Below are 17,594 nucleotides of genomic sequence, written 5' to 3'. Positions count from 1 at the left end.
ACAGATAGGACGTGCATAAGAGGGGAGATGCCGGTGGGCTGACGGATATCAGATATCAGGCCAGGTTCCAATTGGGCACACAGCTCTGTGGTTGTGGCCCTGTCCAGTCTATAGGTGAGATAATGTGCCTGTCCTCCATTGTTGCCAAGTCCACCAGGGGCCTGTACACAGGGTGATGTCCCCATCTCCAATCCATCTGCAGCGGTTGCAATCTAGGGGGCAAACGGTGAGTAGCTGGCCAGTATCCCATATTTTAAAACACTACACTGCATAGCATGTTGTGACTGTAACACAAGATTGTTGTATAGGCCCAAATGGTGCATATGTGTACTGTGATGCAGTTAGGTGCCATAGCCTGCCCTCCCCCCTGTAATGGCGTCCTCCTGTCCTGTATGGAGTGACATGTGGAAATGAGGTAATTCCGATGACGTTGTGCGCTGTTGCGGGAGGCAGTCGAAAACCGCCGTGCAACTCCTCATTGGATCCCACTGGGCCCTATGGGTTACAGTGGCCAATGGTGATGTACGCCGGCGGTGACGGTACGCACCGCCGTGGACGTGACTGCCATTTTCTATCTGTTCACCCACTTGCTACCTGACCTTCAAAAGGAGAGGACCTACACTGCAAGCGCTGCTGTGACCTGTGTCTGAAACCAACCATGGCTCGTGTCACTGGGGAAAGGGCCCTTGCCTTCACTCCTGTGGAGTTGGAGAGACTGGTGGATTGGGTCCTACCCCAGTACCGAATGCTGTATGGGCCTCCAGACCAACAGGTGAGTACACTGTGAGCACGATGCATGGGGCATGAATGCATGGAGTGCTGTGTGTGAGGGCCTCGTGTAAGGGGCGGGGTATTGGTGGAAGGATCCTGGGCAATGTGCTGCATGTATGGTGGGCAATGTCTGTGCGTAAGGGGATGGGAGGACTATGGTGGGACATGAGTGTAACAGGCCGGACGGTCTGACTGATACCTTTTTTCTATGTGTATTTTTCTGCAGGTCAGCACCCATCAGAAAAAGGGGTATATGGCGTGCCATCACCAAGGACATGCGGACCCTGGGGGTCGATGGGAGGCGGAGCACCCACTGTCGGAAACGGTGGGAGGACCTGAGACGCTGGGCAAGGAAGACAGGGGAGGCCTAGCTGCGGATAGCCTCCCAACGAGGAAGAGGTGCCTGTCGAACCCTGACCCCCCTGATGGCCCACATACTGTGGGTGGCCCATCCGGTGCTGGATGGGTGCTTGAGGGCATCACAGCAGCCACAAGGGGGTAAGTACAGTTTCCAAATATACTACTTGCGCATGGTGGGGTGGTCTCTGGGTGGGGGATGTGGGCCTGTGGATGCCCCTAGGCCAGGCCAGACATTGCATGGTAGGTCCCAGTTTGGGCAGGGTATGATGTGAACCACCTCCAACCAAGCTAGTAGGCATCCACTACTGGGCAGGGGTCTGTGGGTCTCTGGTATGCTGTTAGTGGCGTTAGGTATTACTGTGCATGGGCTGGTGACTAGCATTGTGACTGGTAGTGCATTGCCTAATGCGTAGGGCTGTTCCCTGTGTGTGTGTCGGGTACGCCAGTGGTGGTGTTGGAGCAGCTATTGACCCAGTGTATCCTTTGTCTCTCCCCCCCCATTTTGTTTTGTCACCCTCTCCTTCTGTGCATTAGCATCATCTGGAGGAGGAGCAGAGGCACCGGTGATGGAGGGAGCTGCATCCCAGAGGGCACAGGAGGCCGAATCCACAGATGGTGAGGGCACCAGTGGGCCGGAGGGCGAGGGGAGCACCACGGCGGAGACAGGAGGGGACAGTTCTGGCAGTGATACCTCCTCCAATGGAAGCTCCCTGGTGGTGGCGGACACCTCTGTGGCCACCCCAACTACAGGTACAACCGCCACCCCCGTACCAGCACCGCCCACCCAGCAGCCCCTCAGCGAGTTTCCAGTGCCCGCTCACCCAGGAGGGTGGGCATCTCCTTCGCCCCAGGCACCTCAGGTCCTGCCCCAATTAGCCCTGCTGCCCTGAGTGAGGAGGCTATGGACCTCCTGCGATCCATCTCTGTTGGGCAGTCAACCATTGTGAATGCCATCTAGGGGCTGGCAGGCCATTTGCAACAAAGAAATGCATTCCTGGAGGGCATTCACTCTGGCCCAAAAGAGATCAATACAGGCTCTGGCCTCCTCTCTGATGGCAGCCATTGTCCCTGTTTCTATCCTCCCCCCTTCCAAATTACTCAACCCAGTCCCATTCCCCTCAACCCCAACCTATCCCAAGCACACAGGCAGACTAGCATGCACCCAGGACAACACACAGGAGTGGTTCAGACAAACACAAGCACCACACATCACCCCACATGCAATCACACAAACACCATCCAGATGCAGAGATACCAACATCCACTGCCTCCACTGTGTCCCCCTCCTCCTTGTCCACCTACCTCCTAGCACTGTCTCCACACACACCTGTATGCACTACATCATCATCCACTACCTCCATCACCAGTACGCCTATCACTACACACCCCTCACTGGCAGTCACCACCCCCACATCCATACACACATCCCCTGTGTCCTCTCCCACTGTGTCTGTGCCCCCTCCTCCCAAAGTACACAAACGCAAGCACTCAGACACCACCTCAGAACAGCATCCAGCCCATGCACCTGCACCCAAACACAGCAGACAGACACCTCCTACAACCACTTCCTCTTCCTCCACTCCCAACCCTTCACCCTCTTCCCGCCCCAGTGTCCCTAAGAAGCTTTTCCTCTCCACCGTTGACCTCTTCACTACCCCTTCCCCCCGTCCTTCACGTCGGGCAAGGGTGGTCAGAACCCAGGTGAGCATCTCAGCCATCCAGTCGACGGCCACAGTAGTGTCAACAGCTACTGCAGGTGGGAGAGGATCCGGGAACCTGCCAGCAGTACTGAAAGTGTGCATGCACCAGGTGCATCAAGGAAGGGCGAGGAGACACCACCAGCTGCAAAAGGGAAGGGCAAGGAGGCACCACCAGCTGCGAAAGGGAAGGGCAAGGAGGCACCACTAGCTGCAAAAGGGAAGGGCAAGGGGCCAGCACCACCAGGCAGGAAGGACAGGAGGCTTGGTGCTGAGACTCATTCGTAGCCCCCACCACTAACCATGGCGGTTCAGCCATCTGAGGCTGCAGGGGAAGGGCTGGAGCCTCCCCCTAAGCCTCCCCCCACCACTGCCAGCACCTCCACCAGCACCACTGCCAGCAGCAGCAGCCCCAGTGGGCAGCCGTCCGAAGCTGCAGAGGATGGGCTGGAGCCTCCCCCCACCACTTTTGGGCCCAACACCAGACCCGCCACTTCCAACGGCAGCAGCCCCAGTGGGCAGCCGTCCGAGGCTGCAGGGGATGGGCTGGAGCCTCCTTCCACCACTGCCAGCCCCGACACCAGACCCGCCACTGCCACCACTGAGCAGCCGTCACCGCCGGCGGGCAGTGTGTAGTCCTGCTTCCATGGGCTGCAGTGCGTCCTGGACCCTGCAAATCCTGTAGGGGGACACCCAGGTGAGAGACTGTGACCTTGCACTCCCCAAGATCTGCATCACAGGGCACAATGTCCCTTCCAGAAACAGTGGAGGAAGCCATCCACTCACCTCATCCTTCCCAGGATGAAGCACACTGGGCACAATGCCCTCTCCAGAGCCAGTGGAAGAAGCCATCCACTCACCCCACCCTTCCCAGAATGAAACACACTGGGCACACAGCCCACTCCAGAACCGGTGGAAGAAGCCATCCACTCAACCCATCCTTCCCAGGATGAAGCACACTGGACACAATGCCCTCTCCAGAACCGGTGGAAGAAGCCATCCACTCACCCCATCCTTCCCAGGATAAAGCACACTGGGCACAAGCCCCCTCCAGAACCGGTGGAAGAAGCCATCCACTCACCCCATCCTTCCCAGGATGAAGCACACTGGGCACAAGGCCCCCTCCAGAACCAGTGGAAGAAGCCATTCACTCACCCTATCCTTCCCAGGATGTAGCACACTGGACACAATGCCCCCCTCCAGAACCAGTGGAAGAAGCCATCCACTCACCCCACGCTTCCCAGGAAGAAGAACACTGGGCACAATGCCCCCTCTAGCACCAGTGGAGAAGCCATCCACTAGAGAGACTGTGGCCTTGCACTCCCCAGGACCAAGCAGTGGGCAAACCACCCACTTGAGAGACTGTGGCTTTGCACCAGCTTTGCACTCCCCAGGACCAAGCAGTGGGCAAACCACCCACTTGAGAGACTGTGGCCTTGCACTTCCCAGGACATCGCACAGGGCATGTATCCCCCTCCAGGACAAGTGGGGTTGTACCATCTTCTGGCTGGGGTGCCCCCCCATTCCCCATCCACCTGAGGTGCCTTTGTGTTTTCGACCTGATGCCCCTGCAGTGTTCTCTCCGTGTTGTTGCAGGAGTGAGGTGGGTCCTTGGCCTATGTGTTGTGGCCCTCTGGCCCACGGACATTGAGGACTGGGCAGTGTCCCTCCATTTGTAAATATGTATATACGTTTGTATTTTGATGCACTTATTCATGTTATTTTATCGTATTACACTCACTTTCTTCCAATCATTTTGTCCTTTCATTATTCCTGAAGGGAAGGGATGAATATGTAATGTTACTGTATCTGGTTGTGTGTATGGTGTGGGGGGGGTTGGGGGTGTTGTGTGTTGCGTGTGTGTGTCACTCTCTTTTTCATCCCCCCTCCCTTGTGTGCTAGACGAGCATGGGGAAATGTGCAACTCGGGCTCCATGGCGTCGTGGTTGTTCCCTGAGTGTCCAGAGTTGAGTCCTTTGACTTCTGTGTTCTGTTTCTGCCGTGCTTTTGATGTGGTTGGTACCGCCCCGGAAAAGATGGTGGATAGGCCTGTCTTAATACAGTGGGAGATACATTGTCTTACGCCTGGGTGTTGGCGGTTACCGCCGTGGTGCTTGTTGCTACCGCCGTGGCGGTCAGAGTGTTAAAGTGGCTGTCTGTCTGCGCCTTTCATTGGTCACATGATGGTCCTATCAATAAAAAACCTGTTGCATACCACCCTCCTTGTACCATATCCCAAGTCACGCCAAACACACTGCTGTTCATACTATTTTACAAACTGCTTCATAGGTGTTTCTACGTGTCCTACTCTTGAAAGTTCAAACAGTGGATGTCAGAACTGAGACACAACTAAAACCTTGGTAGAGGAGATGGTGGAAACCTACAGAGGAACATTTCCAGCGCAGTCACAGTATCTAGGGTCTCTGAAGAAATTTCATAATGCTGAAGGTACCCTTGTAGGGTTGCAAGTTTCTCATACATATTTAATTCAAACTTTTTGTTTCAATGCACCACTACCTAGTCAGTTTTGCTGCTCGCTTTATCCAATTGCAATCTTTCAGGCAAAATAATTTCAATGATAATTGTTATATGGAGCATGTGAAAAATAAGATGGGGTTGAAGTTCTTGGAAGGAAAACAATTAGCAGATTTTTCCACACAAACAGGTGTAAGAGAAGCTGAAGACTATCAATCATACACTTTGCTGTCATGCTGGCTAATGCTTTGGTAGTACAGTGGCATCTCTGCATAGGCTAAGAGGTCAGAAAATAGAAGAGATATGATTAAAGCATGCAATAGCAATATTTCATCTTTGTTTCGCTAAAGTGGTGGTTGTGGTTTTTAAAAGAAAGAAACACAGCTAACTCACCTCCATGTAGCATTGCTCGGTAACACAGGTCCTTGAAGTCAGTGCCTGCTCCAAGGAGGGCATCATATGCAATCATTGGGGCGTCATGGCCTCTTCTGCCACCGCGGCCTTCTGAGCTCCATTTTCTGTAAGTCTAAAGAGGATAAAGCAGGCTGAAACCTCTGTCTTAAATCCCATAGTTATTGTATTGACAGTTCACACAGTGCATGACCACAAGCACAATTGTCTCTCAAACAATATGCATTATTATTATTCTGTATGATACTCATTGTATTGGTCTAAGAAAAATGAAAGGATTAGCAACCTCCATTGAGGTTCTAACCTAAGGCCTAACGGATACATACAAATCTTCGGAGGGAGAGGTCAATCAAGTAAGCCATTATATAACCTTCTCCCAAAGCTAACAATGAGTGTGGAACACCTCGTTCCCATGTGTCCCTAGAAACAGAGTGCAAAGATGCATGCTGTTGTCAGGTCAATTAATGTGATTCTGTTACATAAGGTGATAAAACAACCTACCAACATCCTTCAGTTGCTTATAGCAAGAAAAATAAGACATCATGAAATAAATGAAAAAAACATTTGGATTCTCATGATCTGGGCAGTCATAGAGGATTGGAGGCGATACCGCCATAAGTAGTGCTCAGAAATTTTAACTTGAAAATACCTGCGATTGGCAGGGTTTGTCTGTTATAGTTTGCAACCTCTACTTTAGTTCACTTTGTCTGTGGCCTTTCCCCCAATGACCTTTCACTCTGATAAGCAGGCAGTAGGCCACATGTTATCTCCATCCAACAGTTTGAAGAGATCTAATAAATATAAGTGCTGCTTCCTCTACATTTATACTCAAGAAGATTCAGTCTAACTGTAGTAGCAACTGGGTCAGCATACGTGTTGACATCATAAAGCCATGGTTGATCAAATACATAAGTCTAGCATGCGTTCTTCATCATTTCCTTCAGGACTCTAGGTCCAGATTTAGAGTTTGGTGGATGGTGTTACTCAGTGGCTACTAGCAGTGGGCAGAAGTGGGTGACGCATCGCGGGGGAATACGGAAATAAAAATTAAATTAATTACAAAAAAAATAAATAAACACTTACCTTCTCACCACCGCGATGTGCCCCGCTCCTCTCCTCTGCTGGCTGCAGGCAGGCACAAGCTCCCAGACTGCCCTGCAGCCAATCCTGACGCTGCTCACAGCAGCATCAGGATTGGCTGGGAGTGCCCAGCCAGGGTGCTCCCAGGCAGACTGAAAGCCTGTGCAGGCTCTCTCCAGCCCAGCAACGGTGTTGCTGGGCTGGAAAGCGCCCTGTGCGCATGTGTTTTTGGCTGGCCCGAGACAGCCGGCCAACACACATGCACTCTGAGGAGGAGTGCTGAGCACTCCCCCTCATTGCTCCTCACTCCCATGGCCCACCCCTTTTATTATTGTTTTTTAGTAAAAGTTTTGCAGCTGCCGCTGCTGGTAGGAGAGTGACACTCCTCTGCCCTCATGGAGGAGCAGCCCCTGGTGTTACTCTGTCACAAACGTGATGGATATCCTGTCTGCCGTATTATGATCCCATTATATCCTATGGGAATCGAGATACGTCGGATGGGATATCCGTCACATTTGTGATGGAGTAACCTGTGACCTGTCCGCCAAACTCTAAATCAGTCCCTATGTTCCTTAAGGCTTTGTCATCTTTTGGGATACCATTGAGGTGAGGTGTCGTTGGTGATTGCCACACTTTCTGTTGTACTTTCTGGTTGTTCATCTCCAGGCTGTGTATAGACCTTTACAAAACCCCTAAGTAAACAAAACAGGGTCTTGGTTTGTTGACTGAAAAATAGCTTATGTCACATGGAGCTTATTGTCCCACCTTTCTTCTTTTTATTCTACGTCTTGCAGATTTTCCACTGGTACAGACAGTGGTGAGTTCTCCACACAAGTTAAGATGAGAGGACATCCCTTCACTGATTTATGTGGGTGACACAGTGTTACTGGATCACACCTGAGTGGGCCACAGAAACTCTGTCTATGCACTGTAAAACTGTAATGTATGATTATCGTAAATACTGGATTCTAAATCTGGTTATTCACTGCTATGATGCAACAACATTGGGAATCAAAAGTTGTTTCCCACTTGTGCAACATCAACAAGGAATTTCAGGTCATGGTGACAGAACTTTCTAAAAGCCTTTCAGTGCAGCTCTGGGTTTTGGTTCAGATGGATAGCAGAAAGCAGTTTTGTGTTAGAAGAGGGTGGGAAGGCACATAGAGTGGTGAGGGTGGGTGGCAGGAAACCATAATTCTTCTTCTTTGTATCATGGGGGGGGGTGAATAAAGTGAGGGTGGTGTGAATGGAAAGCCTTTAGCCCAGGGGTTTTCAAATTAAGCAGAGGTGGGAGGGCAAAAGCAGAGGGTGGCTGGGGTGGGTAGCAGGAGAACAGGTTCCTTCATTTGGGTCTGGAATGGGAGGATAATGCAATAGTGGTTTGGTTGGTGGCAGAATACCAGAGACATTATTTATATAGTGCCTAAGGGGTGCAACAGCATTTGCATCTGCTTTTTGCAATCCTGTGATATTTTTTGCACCTTTGCAAAATACAACCGTAGACCCCCTACCCAAATCACAAGCATCAAGCTGACTTACCAACTTGAGAAAGGAAATCTGGTAGACTGTAACCCATGGACCACCAGTGCATGAGAGTGGTGTGTTCTGGGCAACAATCAGTCCTGTGGGACTACAGAATTATTTATTCTGTTAGTGAGTTGCATCACTTCGTTCACCATGGATTGACACACACACGCAATAATACACACACACACACACACGCACACACATATTACCTAGTGGTGGTGACCACTAGGTAGGTATAGTTAGGTCCAAGTTTCTATAGAAATAGCTTTTTGGACTTGCCTGTATCTTTGGCGCCGCTTGACAAGTCTTCACAACATTTTCCCCAAAAACTTGACAGTTATGTCAGCTGCTGTATGGGAAGTTCAGGGTGATCTGTCAAGCGGGGCCAAGTAAAAGGTGGTGGGGGTAAAAAAAAGTTGTGTTTCCATGTTAATTGCCATAGGGATTTTGAACAGGTCTAAAGCCCGAACCAGTGGACAGAATTACACCAGATTTGGCAGAAAGGTGGCTCTTGGTCCAGAAAGCACCCTTTTTGCTATTTGGTGTAAATCCATCCAGTAGTTTTTGAGAAATTAAAGAAAATCCAAATTTGTATATATAGGGACGCAAATGCTTAGTAAATCCTCTTGATCTCGTGCTGAGATCTGATTGGCTGACAACACTTCAACAAGAAAGTGTTGGCAGCAATGTTGGGACTCAGCTTCAGCTGAGTCCCAGAACAAAAATTACAAATATAAGAAAAGGGGCCAGGGTAGATTTGTAGGAAGGTACCCTTTTTTTGCCATGGTTACCTCCCTTTTCTGCCTGCTGTCAGTGTGCATGACTGTGTTCACTGGGATCCTACTATCCAGGACCCCAGTTATTATGCTCTCTCTTCTCTAAATGTGGTTGTTGCAGACTGGTAACCCAGTATTTCACCCACAATTGGCATACTGGTGCCCCTTATAAGTCTCTAGTATATGGTACTTAGGTACCAAGGACATTGGGGTTCCAGGGGAACCCTATGTGCTGCAGAACATCTTTTGCCACCCATAGGGAGCCCATTCAAAGGCTTCTGCAGGACTGCCATTGCAGCCTGCATGAAAAGGTGCATGCACCCTTTCACTGCCATTTACACTGCACCAGGTTACTTATAAGTCACCTCTGTAGCAGACCCACAAACTCCAGGACCATTTTCCCGGACTTTGTGAGTGTGGGGTCACCATTTTACGTGTGTACTGGACATAGGCCACTACCTATACCCAGCTACATAATGGTAACTCCGAACATAGGCATGTTTGGTATCAAACATATTGGAAAAATACCCCAAGGCTTTTACAAGCATTGGTTGTATGATTCCATGCACACTACGGGCTCCTTAGAGGACCCTCAGTATTGCCATTCCAGCCTTCTGAGATTTTTCAGGCGGTCCCAGCTGCTGCCACCTCTCAGACAGGTTTCTGCCCTCCTTTTGCTTGAGAAGCTCAAGCCCACGAAGGCAGAACAAAGGTTTTCCTTTGGGAGAGTGGTGTTACACCCTCTCCCTTTGGAACTAGGTGTTACAGACTTGGGAGGGGTAGCCTCTCCAAGCCACTGGAAATACTTTGAAGGGCACATTTGGTGCCCTCCTTGTGTAATCCAGTCTACATGCATTCAGGGATCCCCAGTCCCTCCTCTGGCGTGAAACTGGACAAAGGGAAGGGGAGTGACCACTCCCCGTCCATCACTACCCTAGGGGTGGTGCTCAGAGCTCCTTCAGAGGGACCTTGGGTTTCGCCAACTTGGATCCCAAGTTGGCAGGGAACTCTGGGAGCATCTGAGTGACCAGTGCCAGCAGGTGACATCAGAGCCCTCCCCTGATAGCTGCTTACCTGTTTAGCTGACCAATCCCCCTTTCAGGGCTATTTAGGGTCTCTCCTTTGGGTGGTTCTTCAGATTTGGATTGCAAGACACCAGCAGTGATCCTCTGCATCCTCCACTTCACCTTCTCACCGAAGAAACTGCATCTGGACCCTCCAAGAACTGTACAAAACCACAACAGAGAAGCAAAGATGACTTCTGCTACATTGTATCTTCAGCTCCTGCCAGCAACTGCAACTGTTTCCGGTTGTGCATCCTCAGAGGACAACCTGTCTTCAGCCTGCACCTGAAGAGTGAAGGAATATCCCTTGGGGTGAAGGAGTCACTCCCCGGCTTCAGCAGGCACCTACTTCATCGACGACAGGCTGCGTGGATCCCCTCTCCTGCTGAGCTGCCTGGATCCTGCATCACAAGAGGTGGACTGAAGTGCTCCCGCTGGCAGAAAGCGGAGTTTTCATCTGTTTTGCTGCACACAATTATGCGTGCAAGGAAACAGATGAACACATTGCTCAGACAAGCAGGGGGCTGCTTTTTAAAGCAGCTCGCTGCTTATGGGAGCAAGGCCGGCTCCCGCAGTATGCAGGGAGCTGGCTAGGATCGGAGGGGCCTGAGGCTCCCCTGGGGTCCTCTCTCCCTCTCTCTTTCTCACTCTCTCTCTCACTCTTTCTCTCTCTCTTTCTCTCTCTCTCAATCTCTCTCTCTCTCCCTTGATCTCTCTCTCGCTGCAGACCGGGCCTTGCGGGCAACCACTGAAGGCCGTGCACGGTACAAAGTTGGGTGCTTATAGGGGGTTAGCCTCAGGGCCTGGCCAACCACCACCAGGCACGGTTAAAAAAACATAGAAATTCACAGAAAAAAAGAAAGGTTACAGGGATGTTATAGTTAGGAAATAGAATGTAAACAAACATAGGGGGTGATTCTGAGACTGGCGGGCGGCGGAGGCCGCCCGCCAGTCTTCCCCTGACAAAATACCGCTCTGCGGTCGCAAGACCGCTGAGGGTATTTTGAGATTTGCCCTGGGCTGGCGGGCGACCCGCCAGGAACAGGATGGCGGTAGGGGGTGTCAGAATCCCCATGGCGGCAGAGCGCGCTCCGCCGCCATGGAGGAATCTCCCGAGCAGCGGAAAGTCGGCGGGAGACCGCCGACTTTCCGTTTCAGCCGCGGTCAGAATGCTCGAGGGAGCACCGCCAGCCTGTTGGCGGTGCTCCCGTGGTCGGTGACCCTGGCGGTCACCGACCGCCAGGGTCAGAATGACCCCCATAGAAATTCACCCGATATAGTTATCACAGGTAACTATACCTCATACCTTAAGGAAACTATAACTTGCACCCTTGACATGCACTGTTAATTATCCCACAAATTACAGCACTACTTACATTTTTTATAACATCATTGATAATATCAATGAAATATTTGCAGTAAAATTTTTGATGAAAAATCTGTGCATGGCGGGGGCGCGAGTTATAGTTACCTTAGGGCACGAGTTATAGTTACTTGAGATAACTCTAACTATAACGCTATGGTTGTGTATGGTTAAATGTGAGCCTAACTACAATGTCCCGGTAACTTTTGATTTTTTGAGTGAATATGTATATATATATATATATGTATATATATATATATATATATATATAGAGAGAGAGAGAGAGACAGATATGTGCCTGGAGTGGGAAATGGCTTTTGTCATTTTACAGCTCGGCAAGGATGACACTATGTCAATCCTATGCTTAAAGATTTTGCTGTACAAATGGCAAAAGACTTTGTCACTGTCTAGCTCGGCGAGGATAGCACTGTGCTAATCCTATGCTTAAAGACTTTGCTAGATAAGCAGACATTTGAGGTGAGCAAATCTAGAGTGTCGCTGGTGTTGCAGAGTGCTCCTTACTAGAGCAGCTCTCCACCTAAAATTGAGAACTTCCCAGAGTTCTCCTTTGTTTTTTGCATAATTTATGCGTCGCTCTATCCCTGAAAGGGTTTTGGTTTGACTTATACTGGGTGCTCCCTTGTGTCTGGACAAAGCTATACCCCTCTGAAGAGCTCTAATGAGAGCGAAACACGTGTCAGGGGTTGCTTTATTCATTCCAGGTTGGCTTGGATGGTATTTGACCAGTCCAAAGCTGTAATACTGTGCCTGTAGTGGTAAATGGCTTTTGTCATTTTACAGCTCGGCAAGGATGGCACTATGTCAATCCTATGCTTAAAGATTTTGCTGTACAAATGGCAAAATAGTTTGTCACTGTCTAGCTCGGCGAGGATAGCACTGTGCTAATCCTATGCTTAAAGACTTTGCTAGATAAGCAGACATTTGAGATGAGCAAATCTAGAGTGTCGCTGGTGTTGCAGAGTGCTCCTTACTAGAGCAGCTCTCCACCTAAAATTGAGAACTTCCCAGAGTTCTCCCTTGTTTTTTGCATAATTTATGCGTCGCTCTATCCCTGAAAGGGTTTTGGTTTCATATATATATATATATATATATATATATATTTATATATCACTATAAAGCAAACACAATAATTTCAATGAAAGCAATAAATAAGCAAAATATTTAGAGGATGTGCAACATTGTGAGTGTGTGTCTGTAATTCATTGCATCTAATGATTAAACTCCTTTTCGGTAACCAATCTCCCGCTAGCTATGCTGTCTTAGTACTAAAAGCGCCCTTCCTAGTTTGTTCTAGACAGTATTACTCTAGCCAGTGTACCTTTTTTTTATATTGTATTTATTGGATTATGAAGTAATCAACTACATCATAACAACCAGACAAGGTGCAGTGAGGAATCAGATACATAGAAGAGTGGTTCTACACATAGAATGCATTGGGAAGGTAAGAGGAGCAGGAGGGAGAGAGGGGAGGAAGGGAAGAGGAAGTGTGGGGTAGGATGATGAAGAGCAAGGAAGGAAGTAGGAACATACCACTCAGCAGAGCTAATATCCTACATGGACGATAGTATCCAGAAGCACGATGCCTAGTTTGAAAGCAAATAGGTCACACATCATATGCAACAGTTCTAACTGACAAGGCACCTTATGGGGAGGGACACACAGGCTTGCTCTGGTTCAGTTTGGGGTTTTGAGACTCAACCTCAGCCTCTGTCACTCTGCTGTGGAGACTGAGGTAAGCTGCAGGGGGCCCATGTGTCTTTCCAGTGTGACCAGGCAGGCATCTGTACTCAATATGCATCAAACACCCCATGACAAGAAGCAGTATCTAGTAGCCACTTGCCCCTACTGGGCACCTGCCGTCTACCCCAGTGTATTGCAACCCATAACTCAGCCATCAGCAGCATTGCTGTCAGCTTGCAGACCTCAGGGGGAAAATCCTTAGCATAGCCCAGTAGAGAGACACAGCGGGAGTGCTCTGGGGGAGGGCCTGTAAAACACCATAGGTCATTGAGCACTGCTGTCCAAAATTCCTTCACCTCAGGATAGTCCATTGCGAGGTGCTGGAAGTCATAACTTGGCACAGTGCATGCAATGCACATCATCCACGGGTCCCATCCTGAGCAATCACATGGGTGTGTGGTGAAGTCTGTGTAAATATTTAAAGTGCATCAAGTTCAACCTGTAATGCAGGGATAGGGCCTTGGACTGGGAACAGCAAGAGGTCCATTGCTCCATGCTAATTGATATATTGAGGTAATCCAACCAGACCTTTCTGGCAGAGGGCGCTCTGACCTGTGCAGTAGCCTGCATTGCAGAACAGAGGCACATGGTCAGCTTGCAGGGGGAAGGATTGTTAAGTAGCTTCTCTAATACCATGAATGTCAGGGGGGCTGCTGGGAATGTACCATGGAGCTCTCTTGGTGATGCTTGGAGCTGATAATAGGTCATGGTGTCCAGAAGAGAAGCAGCAAGGTCCTGTATTGCCTGTTTGTAAGCATCAAAGCTGCCCTCTGGGCACACCATGCCAAAGGAAGTCAGAAGCATCCGGCAGAGTCATGCCTGTGTCCCCACATCAGCCACCAATGGCAGTAGCGGATGTCCCGATATCAGAACTGATGGGGCAAACATATGGTTAAGGTGTACTCTCTTCCACAGCGTATTCCATGTCTACACCAGACAGGCCACTGTGTCCACCTGGTGCCACACTCACCTGGTGGGACAATACAAAGCTGCATGGTTATTTTTCTGATGCAGTGTGTAACTGGTGTTGAATGGGTCGTAGCCAGTAATGGGCAAATTGCACCGGAGAGCTGAAGAAGTACAGGTCCATATCGGATGCTTCCAGCCTACCCTGCTCAAAGGGGTGTGACAGTATCTCCCACACCACTTATGGTTGTTTGCCAGCCCAGGCCAGTGTTACAAGGTGGGACCAAAATTTCTTAAGGAACTGAGCTGACATGGGGAGTGGCAAGTTGATAAACAAATATAGAAATTTGGGGATTATTACCATTTTGGCCATAGCCAATCTCCCAATGAAGGACAGTGCTAGCTTTGACCAGGCAGTAACTTGGGCCTGGAGCCATGACATCAATCTGCCATACTTCTCCCACCAGAGTTCATCTAGGTCGCAACTAAGCCAGACTCCCCAATATCGGACTGGGCTCCTAGCCCATAGTAGCGGGAAGTCAGAGGTAAAGGTCTGGGTGACCTCCGTAAGCAGAAATAAAATGGATTTTGCCCAGTTAATGCTAACACCAGCAATACCGCCAAAGCGAATAAGTTCTCAGAGGAGCGGATATAAGTGAGCCAAGGACTCTTGCACGTATAAAGTAACATCATCTGCATACATAGAAACCAAGATCCTGGGGCGTGAACGCAAGTCTGCAGTGTGAATGGTGTTGTCTACGTTGGGCCACTAGGGTTCCATCACAATGACAAATATGATTGGTGACAATGGGCCCCCTATCACGTGCCCTGAAGATATCACAAAGATAACAGAGTTTGTCCCATTAATCCACAGGTGAGTGAGGGGTTGAACATACAGTAAGCTGATCAGACATATGAATTTGTTTCCAATCGTGATACATTCTAGGAGATGGAAGTGATAGGGCCATTCAAGTGAGTCAAATGCCTTACTGGCATCCAAAAACACAGAGGCAGCCCTCTGTTGGGATCAATAGTGTGGAGAAGGGCAAAGAACATGCGCAGGTTATGAGCCGTCGACCGGCACGAGTCCAGACTGGTCTGGCTGGACTATGAGCGGCAACAGGGGGAGGAGGCAGGAGGCAATCAGTACAACCAAGATTTTGTTATGGATATTTATCATGGACAGAGGCCTATATAAATCGCAGTGCAGAGGGTCTTTATCATGTTTCAGAATAATTACAATTAGGGCCTCTTGCAGGGAGCACCCCATTCTGCATTGATTCCTCATACATATTGAGGAAATGAGGTCTACGTATTCCTTTTAGAAGGCAGGAGTGAGGCCATTAAGCCCTTGGGTTTTATCCCCTGGGAGGCCTCTGATAACCTAAATGACTTTTTCCCCCATAAATGGCTCATTAAGGAAAAGTTGATTATTGTTGTCTAATCAAAGCAGTTGTATTGAATCCAAATAAGATGGTAAATAAGAAAGAGGTGAATGTTGGGGGGAGGAAAGCAAATTGGCGTAAAAGCTCACCATGGTGCACTATATAGCATCTGCATATATTTGTATATTGAGGTGATCGTCTAGAAGTTTGTCCATGCACTCGCTGGCCCAGGGTTTGTGCAGTAGCCCAGCAAAAGTCTTGCCCGCCATGTCTCCCTCTGGGCAGGAGCCTCCCTCCTCAAATAGTGCATTTCCCAGGTAGCTGCTTCCTCAAAATCTTCAAGTTTACCATGGATAGATGACAATATATCCTCATAGCAGGACTCAAAGTACTGAAGTTCCAAAGCGCGGATCTCTGCTTCGAGCCAGGTCAAGTCAACACATAACTTTTCGACACACGGCCTGTTTTGCAATGTAAACCATGCAGATTACCACCCTTAAGGCCTCCCTGAGGGTGGATGGAGGGGCGACAGACTGCGAGTTATGTTTGAAGTATTCTATAATGGCCGTCTGAACCTCACTTCGGAATACCTGATCTCGCAGTGCACAGGGGGAGGTCACCAAGAAAATGCATGCAAAATAGTTTCAGGCACATTGAGAACCAGGAACACCTGGGCGTGGTCAGAAAGTGTCTGTGGGAGATGCTGAACTCCAGTGGTCCAGGAAACAACATCTCCAGTGGCCAGCCAGAAGTCAATCCTGGACCAGGTATTGTGTGAGGATGTTATACATGTTCCCTCGGAGCTGTGCATGTGGTGTGTATGCCAAATATCTATGAGTCTATTATCTGTAATGATGTTGCACAGTTGTGAGATGGCCTGCAGCTGTGGGTGGCAAGACTCACTTAATCTATCCTCACTGGCATCCAGCACCACATTGAAATCTCTGCCAGGACTGGCAGGGGCTCCTGGAGAAAGCCAATGGCCTAGTGATCTGTATGTCCTCTCTACAATGAGCATGGGAGAAAAGGCCTCCCCAAAGAGGGTGCGGAGCATTTATTCCACGAAGTCTTCCATACAGTCCATTGCAGTTAACTCAGGAACCCCTATAATTTGCAAATTGTTTCGTCGCACCCATGCTTACAGATCCTCATTTTTTGTTGCAGATGACTTTGAGTGCTTTCTCCATCTGAAGCAGGCGCTCTCTATCCGAGGAGCACGAGTATTCAACATCTGACGTATGGTGCTTGAGGTGGTACAGTCGTTCTTCGTGCCTGTCTACCTTCTTCCTCAAGTGATCAGTGAGCATGTCATTCTTTTTCTTGATGGCATGCAGGCTCTGTTTGAGGTCAATAAACATGAAGCATATGTCTGGCTCCAGGGAAGGTCCTGCACTAACCTGGGGGGTCCATCGTTTGGTCCTACTGAGGGGAATCAGCAGTAAGCATTGTCCAGCGTCATTCAAGGGCATCCTGGACTGATTGTTGTCCATTTTTCTCATAGTGCAGGTGGCCACAGGAGTGGCACGCCTTAAGTCGGGGCGAGGTAGCCCACCTTACACTTAGGATTATGCAGCTACACAGTCCCGTCCCACTAGGCAGCTCAGGGTGAGCCTAGTCAGTATGCATACTGTCATAATTTTGCTCAGGCAGCCTTCTCCCCAGCCGGGTCCACTACCAGACAGGAATGAGGAAGTTGAGCAGGCCACCAGGGCCACAATGGAAGATCCCTCATGGAAGCTCCACCATTCCCCAACGGTCCAAACTCAGGGAGCATAAGCAGGCCTGGGCCACAAAGTTAAAGCAGTAAGGCTAGTGTCCACTGTTCTCCGAGTCACTCGCCCCAGGGACTGCATGTGCAACTGTTTCACCAGCAGAGGCACACAGCAGAAGAGCGCACCACACAGCTGCGCCTTCTCTAGGCCACGGTGGTGCCTTTCCCTCGTGGTCTCTCTTCACCTAGGGACGCTCAAGCAGATGGGCACAAGTTCTCACTCTCAAGCCACACCTCTAACCAAGAA

The 17,594-nt window shown here is 49.6% G+C and overlaps 1 protein-coding gene across 1 annotated transcript in view; it reads right to left on the bottom strand.

Moving 5' to 3' along the window:
* ADPRHL1 (ADP-ribosylhydrolase like 1) overlaps nucleotides 1-17,594 on the bottom strand; it is a 385,298-nt gene that overhangs the window by 73,770 nt on the left and 293,934 nt on the right. Inside the window, exon 6 of the mRNA XM_069204669.1 lies at nucleotides 5,697-5,829. Within this exon, the coding sequence (XP_069060770.1) occupies nucleotides 5,697-5,829 (133 nt within the window). The remainder of the gene's footprint in view (nucleotides 1-5,696; nucleotides 5,830-17,594) is intronic.

Source organism: Pleurodeles waltl, chromosome 8 (assembly GCF_031143425.1).
Source record: "Pleurodeles waltl isolate 20211129_DDA chromosome 8, aPleWal1.hap1.20221129, whole genome shotgun sequence".
Lineage (NCBI taxonomy): Eukaryota > Metazoa > Chordata > Amphibia > Caudata > Salamandridae > Pleurodeles > Pleurodeles waltl.
This window is presented reverse-complemented; position numbering and strand designations above follow the sequence as displayed.